This window comes from Leptodactylus fuscus, chromosome 11 (genome assembly GCF_031893055.1).
Source record: "Leptodactylus fuscus isolate aLepFus1 chromosome 11, aLepFus1.hap2, whole genome shotgun sequence".
NCBI lineage: Eukaryota > Metazoa > Chordata > Amphibia > Anura > Leptodactylidae > Leptodactylus > Leptodactylus fuscus.
Window position 1 is genome coordinate 82,212,038 of NC_134275.1, and position 15,924 is coordinate 82,227,961.

Sequence of the window (15,924 nt, forward strand, 5' to 3'; positions counted from 1 at the left end):
GTATATATGGAGGAGATGACACTGCTGTGTACTGTGCTGTGTATACATGACATGGTGTAGTAGTATATATGGAGGAGATGGCACTGCTGTGTACTGTGCTGTGTATACATGACATGGTGCAGTAGTATATATGGAGGAGATGACACTGCTGTGCACTGTGCTGTGTATACATGATATGGTGTAGTAGTGTATATGGAGGAGATGATACTGTTGTGCACTGTGCTGTGTGTACATGATATGGTGTAGTAGTGTATATGGAGGAGATGACACTGCTGTGTACTGTGCTGTGTATACATGACATGGTGTAGTAGTGTATATAGAGGAGATGACACTGCTGTGTACTGTGCTGTGTATACTGTGTGGTGTAGTAGTGTATATGGAGGAGATGACACTGCTGTGTACTGTGCTGTGTATACATGACATGGTGTAGTAGTGTATATGGAGGAGATGACACTGCTGTGTACTGTGCTGTGTATACATGACATGGTGTAGTAGTGTATATGGAGGGGATGACACTGCTGTGTACTGTGCTGTGTATACATGACATGGTGTAGTAGTGTATATGGAGGAGATGACACTGCTGTGTACTGTGCTGTGTATACATGACATGGTGTAGTAGTGTATATGGAGGAGATGACACTGCTGTGTGTACTGTGCTGTGTATACATGACGTGGTGTAGTAGTATATATGGAGGAGATGACACTGCTGTGTACTGTGCTGTGTATACATGACATGGTGTAGTAGTATATATGGAGGAGATGACACTGCTGTGTACTGTGCTGTGTATACATGACATGGTGTAGTAGTGTATATGGAGGAGATGACACTGCTGTGTACTGTGCTGTGCATACATGACATGGTGTAGTAGTTTATATGGAGGAGATTACACTGCTGTGTACTGTGCTGTGTATACATGACATGGTGTAGTAGTGTATATGGAGGAGATGACACTGCTGTGTACTGTGCTGTGTATACATGACATGGTGTAGTAGTGTATATGGAGGAGATGACACTGCTGTGTACTGTACTGTGTATACATGACATGGTGTAGTAGTGTATATGGAGGAGATGACACTGCTGTGTACTGTGCTGTGTATACATGATATGGTGTAGTAGTGTATATGGAGGAGATGACACTGCTGTGTACTGTGCTGTGTATACTGTTTGGTGTAGTAGTGTATATGGAGGGGATGACACTGCTGTGTACTGTGCTGTGTATACATGACATGGTGTAGTAGTGTATATGGAGGAGATGACACTGCTGTGTATTGTGCTGTGTATACATGACATGGTGTAGTAGTGTATATGGAGGAGATGACACTGCTGTGTACTGTGCTGTGTATACATGACATGGTGTAGTAGTGTATATGGAGGGGATGACACTGCTGTGTACTGTGCTGTGTATACATGACATGGTGTAGTAGTATATATGGAGGAGATGACACTGCTGTGTACTGTGCTGTGTATACATGACATGGTGTAGTAGTATATATGGAGGAGATGGCACTGCTGTGTACTGTGCTGTGTATACATGACATGGTGTAGTAGTATATATGGAGGAGATGACACTGCTGTGCACTGTGCTGTGTATACATGATATGGTGTAGTAGTGTATATGGAGGAGATGATACTGTTGTGCACTGTGCTGTGTGTACATGATATGGTGTAGTAGTGTATATGGAGGAGATGACACTGCTGTGTACTGTGCTGTGTATACTGTGTGGTGTAGTAGTGTATATGGAGGGGATGACACTGCTGTGTACTGTGCTGTGTATACATGACATGGTGTAGTAGTGTATATGGAGGAGATGACACTGCTGTGTACTGTGCTGTGTATACATGACATGGTGTAGTAGTGTATATGGAGGAGATGACACTGCTGTGTACTGTGCTGTGTATACATGACATGGTGTAGTAGTGTATATGGAGGGGATGACACTGCTTTGTACTGTGCTGTGTATACATGACATGGTGTAGTAGTGTATATGGAGGAGATGACACTGCTGTGTACTGTGCTGTGTATACATGACATGGTGTAGTAGTATATATGGAGGAGATGACACTGCTGTTTACTGTGCTGTGTATACATGATATGGTGTAGTAGTGTATATGGAGGAGATGACACTGCTGTGTACTGTGCTGTGTATACATGACATGGTGTAGTAGTGTATATGGAGGAGATGAAACTGCTGTGTACTGTGCTGTGTATACTGTTTGGTGTAGTAGTGTATATGGAGGGGATGACACTGCTGTGTACTGTGCTGTGTATACATGACATGGTGTAGTAGTGTATATGGAGGAGATGACACTGCTGTGTATTGTGCTGTGTATACATGACATGGTGTAGTAGTGTATATGGAGGAGATGACACTGCTGTGTACTGTGCTGTGTATACATGACATGGTGTAGTAGTGTATATGGAGGGGATGACACTGCTGTGTACTGTGCTGTGTATACATGACATGGTGTAGTAGTATATATGGAGGAGATGACACTGCTGTGTACTGTGCTGTGTATACATGACATGGTGTAGTAGTATATATGGAGGAGATGGCACTGCTGTGTACTGTGCTGTGTATACATGACATGGTGTAGTAGTATATATGGAGGAGATGACACTGCTGTGCACTGTGCTGTGTATACATGATATGGTGTAGTAGTGTATATGGAGGAGATGATACTGTTGTGCACTGTGCTGTGTGTACATGATATGGTGTAGTAGTGTATATGGAGGAGATGACACTGCTGTGTACTGTGCTGTGTATACATGACATGGTGTAGTAGTGTATATAGAGGAGATGACACTGCTGTGTACTGTGCTGTGTATACTGTGTGGTGTAGTAGTGTATATGGAGGGGATGACACTGCTGTGTACTGTGCTGTGTATACATGACATGGTGTAGTAGTGTATATGGAGGAGATGACACTGCTGTGTACTGTGCTGTGTATACATGACATGGTGTAGTAGTGTATATGGAGGAGATGACACTGCTGTGTACTGTGCTGTGTATACATGACATGGTGTAGTAGTGTATATGGAGGGGATGACACTGCTGTGTACTGTGCTGTGTATACATGACATGGTGTAGTAGTGTATATGGAGGAGATGACACTGCTGTGTACTGTGCTGTGTATACATGACATGGTGTAGTAGTATATATGGAGGAGATGACACTGCTGTTTACTGTGCTGTGTATACATGATATGGTGTAGTAGTGTATATGGAGGAGATGACACTGCTGTGTACTGTGCTGTGTATACATGACATGGTGTAGTAGTGTATATGGAGGAGATGACACTGCTGTGTACTGTGCTGTGTATACAAAACATGGTGTAGTAGTGTATATGGAGGAGATACCACTGCTGTGTGTACTGTGCTGTGTATACATGACATGGTGTAGTAGTGTATATGGAGGAGATGACACTGCTGTGTACTGTGCTGTGTATACATGACATGGTGTAGTAGTGTATATGGAGGAGATGACACTGCTGTGCACTGTGCTGTGTGTACATGATATGGTGTAGTAGTGTATATGGAGGAGATGACACTGCTGTGTACTGTGCTGTGTATACATGACATGGTGTAGTAGTGTATATGGAGGAGATGACACTGCTGTGTACTGTGCTGTATATACATGACATGGTGTAGTAGTGTATATGGAGGAGATGACACTGCTGTGTACTGTGCTGTGTATACATGACATGGTGTAGTAGTGTATATGGAGGAGATGACACTGCTGTGTACTGTGCTGTATATACATGACATGGTGTAGTAGTGTATATGGAGGAGATGACACTGCTGTGTACTGTGCTGTGTATACATGACATGGTGTAGTAGTATATATGGAGGAGATGACACTGCTGTGTACTGTGCTGTGTATACATGACATGGTGTAGTAGTATATATGGAGGAGATGACACTGCTATGTACTGTGCTGTGTATACATGACATGGTGTAGTAGTGTATATGGAGGGGATGACACTGCTGTGTACTGTGCTGTGTATACATGACATGGTGTAGTAGTGTATATGGAGGAGATGACACTGCTGTGTACTGTGCTGTATATACATGACATGGTGTAGTAGTGTATATGGAGGGGATGACACTGCTGTGTACTGTGCTGTGTATACATGACATGGTGTAGTAGTGTATATGGAGGAGATGACACTTCTGTGTACTGTGCTGTGTATACATGACATGGCATAGTAGTGTATATGGAGGAGATGACACTGCTGTGTACTGTGCTGTGTATACATGACATGGTGTAGTAGTATATATGGAGGAGATGACACTGCTGTGTACTGTGCTGTGTATACATGACATGGTGTAGTAGTATATATGGAGGAGATGACAGTGCTGTGTACTGTGCTGTGTATACATGACATGGTGTAGTAGTGTATATGGAGGAGATGACACTGCTGTGTACTGTGCTGTGTATACATGACATGGTGTAGTAGTGTATATGGAGGAGATGACACTGCTGTGTACTGTGCTGTGTATACATGACATGGTGTAGTAGTGTATATGGAGGAGATGACACTTCTGTGTACTGTGCTGTGTATACATGACATGGCATAGTAGTGTATATGGAGGAGATGACACTGCTGTGTACTGTGCTGTGTATACATGACATGGTGTAGTAGTATATATGGAGGAGATGACACTGCCGTTTACTGTGCTGTGTATACATGACATGGTGTAGTAGTATATATGGAGGAGATGACACTGCTGTGTACTGTGCTGTATATACATGACATGGTGTAGTAGTGTATATGGAGGAGATGACACTGCTGTGTACTGTGCTGTGTATACATGACATGGTGTAGTAGTGTATATGGAGGAGATGACACTGCTGTGTACTGTGCTGTGTATACATGACATGGTGTAGTAGTGTATATGGAGGAGATGACACTTCTGTGTACTGTGCTGTGTATACATGACATGGCATAGTAGTGTATATGGAGGAGATGACACTGCTGTGTACTGTGCTGTGTATACATGACATGGTGTAGTAGTATATATGGAGGAGATGACACTGCTGTGTACTGTGCTGTGTATACATGACATGGTGTAGTAGTGTATATGGAGGAGATGACACTGCTGTGTACTGTGCTGTGTATACATGACATGGTGTAGTAGTGTATATGGAGGAGATGACACTGCTGTGTACTGTGCTGTGTATACATGACATGGTGTAGTAGTATATATGGAGGAGATGACAGTGCTGTGTACTGTGCTGTGTATACATGACATGGTGTAGTAGTGTATATGGAGGAGATGACACTGCTGTGTACTGTGCTGTGTATACATGACATGGTGTAGTAGTGTATATGGAGGAGATGACACTTCTGTGTACTGTGCTGTGTATACATGACATGGCATAGTAGTGTATATGGAGGAGATGACACTGCTGTGTACTGTGCTGTGTATACATGACATGGTGTAGTAGTATATATGGAGGAGATGACACTGCCGTGTACTGTGCTGTGTATACATGACATGGTGTAGTAGTATATATGGAGGAGATGACACTGCTGTGTACTGTGCTGTATATACATGACATGGTGTAGTAGTGTATATGGAGGAGATGACACTGCTGTGTACTGTGCTGTGTATACATGACATGGTGTAGTAGTGTATATGGAGGAGATGACACTGCTGTGTACTGTGCTGTGTATACATGACATGGTGTAGTAGTGTATATGGAGGAGATGACACTTCTGTGTACTGTGCTGTGTATACATGACATGGCATAGTAGTGTATATGGAGGAGATGACACTGCTGTGTACTGTGCTGTGTATACATGACATGGTGTAGTAGTATATATGGAGGAGATGACACTGCTGTGTACTGTGCTGTGTATACATGACATGGTGTAGTAGTGTATATGGAGGAGATGACACTGCTGTGTACTGTGCTGTGTATACATGACATGGTGTAGTAGTGTATATGGAGGAGATGACACTGCTGTGTACTGTGCTGTGTATACATGACATGGTGTAGTAGTGTATATGGAGGAGATGACACTGCTGTGTACTGTGCTGTGTATACATGACATGGTGTAGTAGTGTATATGGAGGAGATGACACTGCTGTGTACTGTGCTGTGTATACATGACATGGTGTAGTAGTGTATATGGAGGAGATGACACTTCTGTGTACTGTGCTGTGTATACATGACATGGTGTAGTAGTGTATATGGAGGAGATGACACTGCTGTGTACTGTGCTGTGTATACATGACATGGTGTAGTAGTGTATATGGAGGAGATGACACTGCTGTGTACTGTGCTGTGTATACATGACATGGTGTAGTAGTGTATATGGAGGAGATGACACTGCTGTGTACTGTGCTGTGTATACATGACATGGAGTAGTAGTGTATATGGAGGAGATGACACTGCTGTGTACTGTGCTGTGTATACATGACATGGTGTAGTAGTGTATATGGAGGAGATGACACTTCTGTGTACTGTGCTGTGTATACATGACATGGCATAGTAGTGTATATGGAGGAGATGACACTGCTGTGTACTGTGCTGTGTATACATGACATGGTGTAGTAGTATATATGGAGGAGATGACACTGCCGTGTACTGTGCTGTGTATACATGACATGGTGTAGTAGTATATATGGAGGAGATGACACTGCTGTGTACTGTGCTGTATATACATGACATGGTGTAGTAGTGTATATGGAGGAGATGACACTGCTGTGTACTGTGCTGTGTATACATGACATGGTGTAGTAGTGTATATGGAGGAGATGACACTGCTGTGTACTGTGCTGTGTATACATGACATGGTGTAGTAGTGTATATGGAGGAGATGACACTTCTGTGTACTGTGCTGTGTATACATGACATGGCATAGTAGTGTATATGGAGGAGATGACACTGCTGTGTACTGTGCTGTGTATACATGACATGGTGTAGTAGTATATATGGAGGAGATGACACTGCTGTGTACTGTGCTGTGTATACATGACATGGTGTAGTAGTGTATATGGAGGAGATGACACTGCTGTGTACTGTGCTGTGTATACATGACATGGTGTAGTAGTGTATATGGAGGAGATGACACTGCTGTGTACTGTGCTGTGTATACATGACATGGTGTAGTAGTGTATATGGAGGAGATGACACTGCTGTGTACTGTGCTGTGTATACATGACATGGTGTAGTAGTGTATATGGAGGAGATGACACTGCTGTGTACTGTGCTGTGTATACATGACATGGTGTAGTAGTGTATATGGAGGAGATGACACTTCTGTGTACTGTGCTGTGTTGCAATGACATGGTGTAGTAGTGTATATGGAGGAGATGACACTGCTGTGTACTGTGCTGTGTATACATGACATGGTGTAGTAGTGTATACGGAGGAGATGACACTGCTGTGTGTACTGTGCTGTGTATACATGACATGGGGTAGTAGTGTATATGGAGGAGATGACACTGCTGTGTACTGTGCTGTGTATACATGACATGGTGTAGTAGTGTATATGGAGGAGATGACACTGCTGTGTGTATTGTGTTCTGTATATGAATAGATTAGTGTTTGTTGGTGTTTTCTGTTACTCATGGCGTCTTTCCTCCACTAGGTGGCGCTCTAAGATGCTACGTCTGTGATTATGGAACTTGTACTTTTCCTCCTAAAAATGTAACTTGTAAAGAAAATGAAGTTTGTATGACAGAGAAAGCGAATACAGGTAAAGGACTATTCTTCTCTTCATATCTAGTAGTGTTGGAGGACATATACAGCGGCTTGCAGAAGTATTCATACCCATTGAACTTTTTCACATTTTGTCACTTTACAACCACAAACTTCGATTGGATGGAGCGTCTTTGAACTGCAGTTTTTATGTTTTGCCTCAGATGCTCAATGGGATTTAGGTCTGGACTGTGACTGGGCCATTGTAGCACATGAATATTCTTTTATATAGTCCGTTGCACTGGAGCTCGGGCTGTAGGTTTAGGGTCCTTGTCTTGCTGGGAATTGAACCTTGCTTGGTAGGTTTGCAGTTGTAGGATACTTTTTCCATTTTTGCATGCTAGATTGAACAGGGCTCCATGGGATGCTGAAAGCGTGGGATATGTTTTTATAACCTGACCCTGCTTTAAACTTCTCCATATCTTTATCTCTGACCTGTCTGGTGAGTTCCTTGGTCTTCATGATGCTGTTTGGTCACTACTATTCTCTAACAAACCACTGAGGCCTTCACAGCACCGATGTGTTAATACTGAGACTACATTACACACCGCCGGACTCTATTAACTCATTAAGTGACTTCTGAAGGCAATTGTGCGCACTGTATTTTATTTAGGGGTATCGGAGTACAGGGGGCTGAAGACTTCTGCACATCACACTTTTCAGATTTTTTTTTAATGCAACCCCATATAATTTTTTTTTTCCATTTCACAATTATCAGCTCCTTTGTGTTGGTTATTATTGAAAATCTCCATACAATATGTTTAAGTTGGGGTGTCTTCCCTGGCGGTCTTATACACACAAGGGGTGTTTGTCACTTTTGATTCCCTGGTCTCCTCCCATGAGCTTCCGAGGCACCAATTCTTTAGATTCCTTGAGATTCGGCACGCCCTTTCCTCATTGCCATATCAGAGTACCCGCTTATTGGTGTGCTACGATCCCAGGGCCCAGGGGGCCTTATTTCAGTTCTTTATGATCCTTTGATTCATGTGACGGTATCTCTCTCCGAAGCCCTGACATTGATGAGATGGCGTGCTAATATTCCAGAACGGACAGAGGAGACGTTTCAAGAAGTTTTAGAATCTCCTCTCTACGTCTCAGATTTTTATTCTACACCAATGCTATGTGACTCCAGTTTGGTTACACCGGAAGGGTCGGCTACCTGGCCCTAATGGTCTTCGGTGTTCGGGCCCCCGTGCGGACTTTTGGCACCTGCTGCCCGGTTATTCCGGCCTTTTGGAAGGGGGTGGTAGACCTCCTGATGGATGTCCTGCACCGTCCTGTCCCGTTTTCTCCTGAAGTGTGCCTGTTTGGTGTGTTGGAGGAGGAATTGTGGCAGCACCACGTCCACATCTTCCTTCGGGAATGCTTGTTTTATGCGAGGGAAGCCATGGCTTTGCGGTGGATGGCCCCTCCATCCCCATCCGTTCCCCAATGGCGAAAACTGGTTAACGCGGTTCTCCTGTTTAATCAGATTATATATAAAGGCAGAGGCTGTCCCCAGAAATTTTATAAAGTTTGGGGTGCCTGGTGTGACTCCCTCATAACACAATACTCTGCCCCTTCAATGCGTTCGGCTATTGATGCCTTCAATCCGTAAGGGGTGGTCCGTGCCGGTGGGTTCACGGCTTCCCTCCCGTCATGATAATGTTTCCTTTTCTCTGTATAATATGTCACGGAACGTACGGAGAGGGTGCAGGGACGGGAGGAGAGGATGATGTGGCTTATCTTTCTTCGTTTGTGTTTTCTTTACGTCTGACTTGTCCTTCCATTCTGTTCTCGTCATATGTATTATTTGCTTTGTTCTACACTCTTCAATAAAACGAGTTTAAAAAAAAAATAATTATATTTAAGTTTGTGGTTGTAAAGTGACAAAAAGTGATAAAGTCTAAGGGGTGTGAATACTTTTGCAAGGCACTGTATGTAATGATGAGTCCTCCAGTAACGGCCGGATTTATTGGGTTGCTGTGAGTCCTTCAGTCCTCTGGATCGCTGTGTTAGGTTGTGAGTGGCTGAATATGGCGATGGTCATGATCTAACACAGGGGGAGGGGAAACTTCCAGTGTGTATTAGGGTGTAATAAGTCACTATGGGGTTACAGGGCACATCGGTAAAGAGCCGCCCGATACTGCGACCAACATCAGCAGAAAGATCAGGATGGGGAAAGCGGAAAATTATTTAGGTTTCCCTAATACACAGGGATAATAATAGTGATGTTCCAATAGTGAGATAATGCACATCGTGATGTCACCACAGTGAGATAATAAAGATAGTGATGTCACTAAAGTGGGACAATAAACAAACTATCCTATTACAACAGTGGGATAATACACAGAGTGATGTCACCATTGTGGGATATTGCAGTTTTATGGCAGAAAAGTGAGACGATGCATTATCCTACTACTATGACATCATTATCCCACTGCTATGACATCACTGTGTGCACTTTACTCTGTAAAGTAGTCTCTGATATCCTAAGATATAGTATAAAGTGAAGATGGGCAAACCTCACAAGATTCGTTTCACCGAATTTTCGCAGGTTCGTCCATCTGTTTTGTTTCAGACCGAACTTGCTCTGCACAATCCAGGAGTGATATTATTATACTCGACGATCTCTTCAGACCCCAGAATATAATAAGTGGAGGCCCAGGGAGGTGCGGACACATAATAGAAACTAGTACTCCTCTTCTCTTGACCCTTCAGAGGTCTGAAAAGGACCCAAGGGAGCGAATGATGGCCCAAACGGGCCCAAGAGAGGTGATGGAGAAGAGTATTAGAGGGGTTTGTGAACCAAAAACGTTGAGAAAATTTTGATTGAATCCAACTCGTCTATAGTATCTAGTGTGGCCTAAGAAAAGGAAGGTGTAGACCTTCGTGTCAGGGAGGAGGTCACCTACGTATGGCCCTTGTTCAGTAGTGACGCCATTACTCCGGGCTGCAGAGTAGACTTATAAGACTATAACTAGACTACACGACCATAGCTGGGCCTTCTCTCTATCGGCCCCATGTCAAACACTGAACTATAGTATAAGCCATTGGTGGAAGGTTGTCCATGGGTTGGTGGAAGACTTGGCCATGTCTGGTCAACTTTCTCTTACGTCCTCTTTAATTGTTTGGGTTTTCTCTTTGCCTCCTCAGGTAAATTATACTTGAAGAAGAAGTCTTGTTCACTACTCACAAACTGTGATCAAGATTCGGAGATCACATACATTGGCATAAAAGTGACAACAACTCCTTCATGCTGTTTTACCGACCTCTGCAATTCAGCCGGCGTTCCCTCGGTGTCCATTCTAACCGCCATTGCTATCGTCATCTCGTTGTGGATGGCCACACTCTGAGGGATTCCCCATATGTCATGGCTGCCTGGGGCCTACTGTATATGCCTGGTTTCTTTTGCACATTACTATAATCTGTTCGCTAGTATTTGAGGTGCGCTTGTTACCTGCTCACGGTAGAGTTGACGTTGGTCCTTTGTTGGCCCTTCAATGTCACCATTGATCAGTGGATTAGTAGATCTGTTTGTAAAGTGACTTTCCTCGCTGTGAGCAGGTCGTTTCTAAGCTAGAATTTGATTTGTGTGTGATATATATACATATACTATTTTTTACACTATTGACGTGTACCTCCAGAAAAAAGCTATATCTTCACAGTGCTCTCAGTTCCTCGTGGGCGGGGCCTTTCCCTTCAATGCTTAGTTCTTTGTGCCGCAAATCTTTTCTTCTTTGTAACTTCCTGAAAGTAACTTCCCATATTCCACCATGTTATTGATAATGTGATGCTACAGCCCGGTCCTAGCTCAATCCCTCCTCCTCTCTGCCCTATTGTCTATTAGACTCAGTGCCGATGCTGCTGTAATCCCAGGATTTAGGTAACAAATCCCATCTCCAGGATTACAGCTTGTCACTCCCTGGGTGGGAATAATGTTCAGGTTATGTCGGCCATACTTCTATATCTCGATCTCCTTCTGTGACTTTCTTGGCAAGGAGGAAGTAAAGTTCTGCAGTAACTGAAGCCGACTCCTCCACCGCCCCCGAATGACCCGCACGGAGTCCCCCACTATAATTCCAGATTCATACACTGACGATACTAAGAGGCTTCTATGTACATGACTCGGATTTAAGGATTATGTTTTTTGCTCCATTTTTTTTTAATCATTTTTTATGTAAAATCTTGCTTTCCTGTAAAATAAAGAACAATTGTAATATTTGGTAATTTGTGATTTTCTGGTGGAATTTTTTGGTATCATCTGTAGAGGTGAGTGAGTAGTAGATGATCGAATATCGAATAACATTATAGTCTATGGAAAAAAATAGGAATGTTGTTCCGGTTTCCATTGAAACCAAAGTTCGACACATTGTATCCTCCAAGTTCCGGAAGTAGCAGGACGAGGAGCACGAGGAGGTTTTTGCATTGAATTCAATGGAATTTTCCCGCGTGGTATTCGACTGATTCGAGTATCCGATCGAATACTACTCGCCCATCTCTAATCATCTGTATTTTATGGTTAAGAAACAATATACTGTATTTCTACTTTTCTCCCAAGGTTTATTATACAATTAGGAATCCAACTAGATTAGACGTGAAGAACATGAGTCCCGAAACTCTCTTCTGGGTGATACATAATAGGCCAAGATTGGTAAAGGTAACTTGGGCTTTCTGCAGGATTATAACTTATTGCAGCATGATATCGCAACAAAGTCAAAGGGACCAAGGTCAGGACCGCGCTTCACCAGGTTGGGTTATAGGACTTCTTTATTCATAGTTCAGCACGACGCGTTTCGGGCACAATTTGCCTTTTCTCAAGTGCAATGAAACTGTAACAAAGCAGTACATACATACAGAGACACATCTCCGTCTTCTATAGAACAATGTTCATTTACAATAGATACTGTGTGTCCATTAGTAGAAGGTGGAAGGTGGTGAAAACCATTCGTTACATGCTATGTGGTCAATATAAGTTACTTCTAGAAAGGTTGCCCAGAAGAGATACAGATAATGCCAGAATATCAATGGGGTGTTTGCACCTAAATCAAAATCCCTTGGCGTATTGGTAATTAGTTCCATATGACAAAACTCTTTCTCAAGTGCAATGAAGAGGTAATAAAACAAAAACACATCCCAATCATTTATACAGCAATATCCATTCACAAAAGGTACTAGGAGTCCAGTGTCGGACTGGGGTGTCTAGGGCCCACCAGTGGAATTGATTCTAGGGACCCTGCAGACCAGTGATACCAACACAGAGTGGCTGCAGGTAATACTATCTCGGGAGCCATACTGCTCACCCGCCATACGATTTGCAACAACACACTACCTAAACCTACTGCTACACTCTGTATAGGTGTTACCATTACCTGTAGCCACACTGTCCTGGAAGAGCTGATCTGCAGAGGTCCTGGCTGTTGTATCATCACAGATGTAATATTGACGGCCTATCCTAAGGACAGACCATCAATATTACAAAGATGGATCAATCCTTTAAAGATTTGTCCAGGAATTGGAGCAACTTATCTGCCTGGCGGGAGGTGTAAAATAAAAAATAAATAAATAGCGCCTTCACCTGTCCCCATTGCTCCATTGTCCGCCGCCAGTGTCCGTTTAGTCTCGTGCCGGCACCTTCTTGCTGGGAGTCCTGCACCTCATGGGACCGCTGAGACCAATTAGATACAGGATTTCCAGAAATGAGGCCATGAGACCGAACAGACACAGGCGGGGACAATGGGGGGCTGGGGACAAAAACTCAAAGACAAAAACTGTGGAAAAAATACAATGAGATTCACTGCAATTTTTTTCCCACAACGTTTTTTAGCTGTTGCTCCTAATTCTTAAAGAAGGCCTATCACCATCTGGGGCACATGAGGTTTAATACACCGCTAGAAAGGCAACAGTGCACTGAATTCGGCGCACTATCAGCTTTCTCGTTCTGTGCTCCCAGTGAAGAGGAGGGGGGCCGAGTGAGAGGGAACAAGTGTGGAAGGTACAAAGTAAGATGCACAGCAGGAAGCTAAAACCTGGAAACAAATGCAGAGAATGCAGCAGCAACCAGAGAAACCCAGAAATCACACTAAACATGGCTAAAGGGGTATGGGTGCACCTATTAACCCATCACTAGCACTAACACACCTTTCTAAAAAAAAAAAACAACAAACAAACAAAGATTTTCAGCCCGGAGAACCCCTTTAATGCTGTAATAGTTTGGTGCATTGATATGGCAGGGACTAAATACCAGCGGCAGAAGTTACTAGCCCATATCAACCCCTCATATGCTGTGATCAATATCAATAACAGCATGTGGGTGGTTGGGGTGGGGATATATCTTATTAGTTAACCCCCCCTCCTCTTTGCTACAGTTCACACAGGTTTCCGAGGGATAGCCATGTCAGCCAGGAGGGCAAATCCACGATCTCCGAGCTGCCATTCCCAGATGTGTAATACACCTTAGACTAATACACATAGACAATAATATACCGTATACTGTATTACAGAAGAGTTACAGAATATTATACAGGGGATCGAGTGATCGCAGAATTCATTAAATGTAAAAAATTTGTAAAAAAAAATTAAAATTAAAAACATTCCAAGTTCAAAAAGAATGTAAGAAAATGAATAAACATATTAGATATCTCCATGTGTCTGAGTGTATATAGATCTGATCTATCCAAACATGTCATTTATCCCATATATATACAGTCCTATGAAAAAGTTTGGGCACCCCTATTAATCTTAATCATTTTTAGTTCTAAATATTTTGGTGTTTGCAGCAGCCATTTCAGTTTGATATATCTAATAACTGATGGACACAGTAATATTTCAGGATTGAAATGAGGTTTATTGTACTAACAGAAAATGTGCAATATGCATTAAACCAAAATTTGACCGGTGCAAAAGTATGGGCACCCTTATCATTTTATTGATTTGAATTCCCCTAACTACTTTTTACTGACTTACTGAAGCACAAAATTGGTTTTGTAACCTCACTGAGCTTTGAACTTCATAGCCAGGTGTATCCAATCATGAGAAAAGGTATTTAAGGTGGCCAATTGCAAGTTGATCTCCTATTTGAATCTCCTCTGAAGAGTGGCATCATGGGCTACTCAAAACAACTCTCAAATGATCTGAAAACAAAGATTGTTCAACATAGTTGTTCAGGGGAAGGATACAAAAAGCTGTCTCAGAGATTTAACCTGTCAGTTTCCACTGTGAGGAACATAGTAAGGAAATGGAAGAGCACAGGGACAGTTCTTGTTAAGCCCAGAAGTGGCAGGCCAAGAAAAATATCAGAAAGGCAGAGAAGAAGAATGGTGAGAAGAGTCAAGGACAATCCACAGACCACCTCCAAAGAGCTGCAGCATCATCTTGCTGCAGATGGTGTCACTGTGCATCGGTCAACTATACAGCGCACTTTGCACAAATAGAAGCTGTATGGGAGAGTGATGAGAAAGAAGCCGTTTCTGCACGTACGCCACAAATAGAGTTGCCTGAGGTATGAAAAAGCACATTTGGACAAGGCAGCTTCATTTTGGAAACAACAATTGAGTTGTTTGGTTGTAAAAAAAGGCGTTATGCATGGCGTCCAAAAAGAAACAGCATTCCAAGAAAAACACATGCTACCCACTGTAACATTTGGTGGAGGTTCCATCATGCTTTGGGGCTGTGTGGCCAATGCCGGCATCGGGAATCTTGTTAAAGTTGAGGGTCGCATGGATTCCACTCAGTATCAGCAGATTCTTGAGAATAATGTTCAAGAATCAGTGACGAAGTTGAAGTTACGCCGGGGATGGATATTTCAGCAAGACAATGATCCAAAACACCGCTCCAAATCCTCAGGCATTCATGCAGAGGAACAATGACAATGTTCTGGAATGGCCATCCCAGTCCCCAGACCTGAATATCATTGAACATCTGTGGGATGATTGGAAGCGGGCTGTCCATGCTCGGCGACCATCTAACTTAACTGAACTTGAATTGTTTGTCCAAAATACCTTCATCCAGGATCCAGAAACTGATTAAAAGCTACAGGAAGCGACTAGAGGCTGTTATCTTTGCAAAAGGAGGATCTACTAAATATTAATGTCACTTTTCTGTTGAGGTGCCCATACTTTTGCACCGGTCAAATTTTGGTTTAATGCATATTGCGCATTTTCTGTTAGTACAATAAACCTCATTTCAATCCTGAAATATTACTGTGTCCATCAGTTATTAGATATATCAAAC

At 42.9% G+C, this 15,924-nt stretch overlaps 1 protein-coding gene across 1 annotated transcript in view; it reads left to right on the forward strand.

Moving 5' to 3' along the window:
* LOC142184510 (prostate stem cell antigen-like) overlaps nucleotides 1-11,823 on the forward strand; it is a 31,093-nt gene extending 19,270 nt beyond the window's left edge. Inside the window, exons 2-3 of the mRNA XM_075259407.1 lie at nucleotides 7,604-7,711; nucleotides 10,849-11,823. Of these exons, the coding sequence (XP_075115508.1) occupies nucleotides 7,604-7,711; nucleotides 10,849-11,048 (308 nt within the window). The 3' untranslated portion in view covers nucleotides 11,049-11,823. The remainder of the gene's footprint in view (nucleotides 1-7,603; nucleotides 7,712-10,848) is intronic.
* The last annotated feature ends 4,101 nt before the right edge of the window (nucleotides 11,824-15,924 follow it).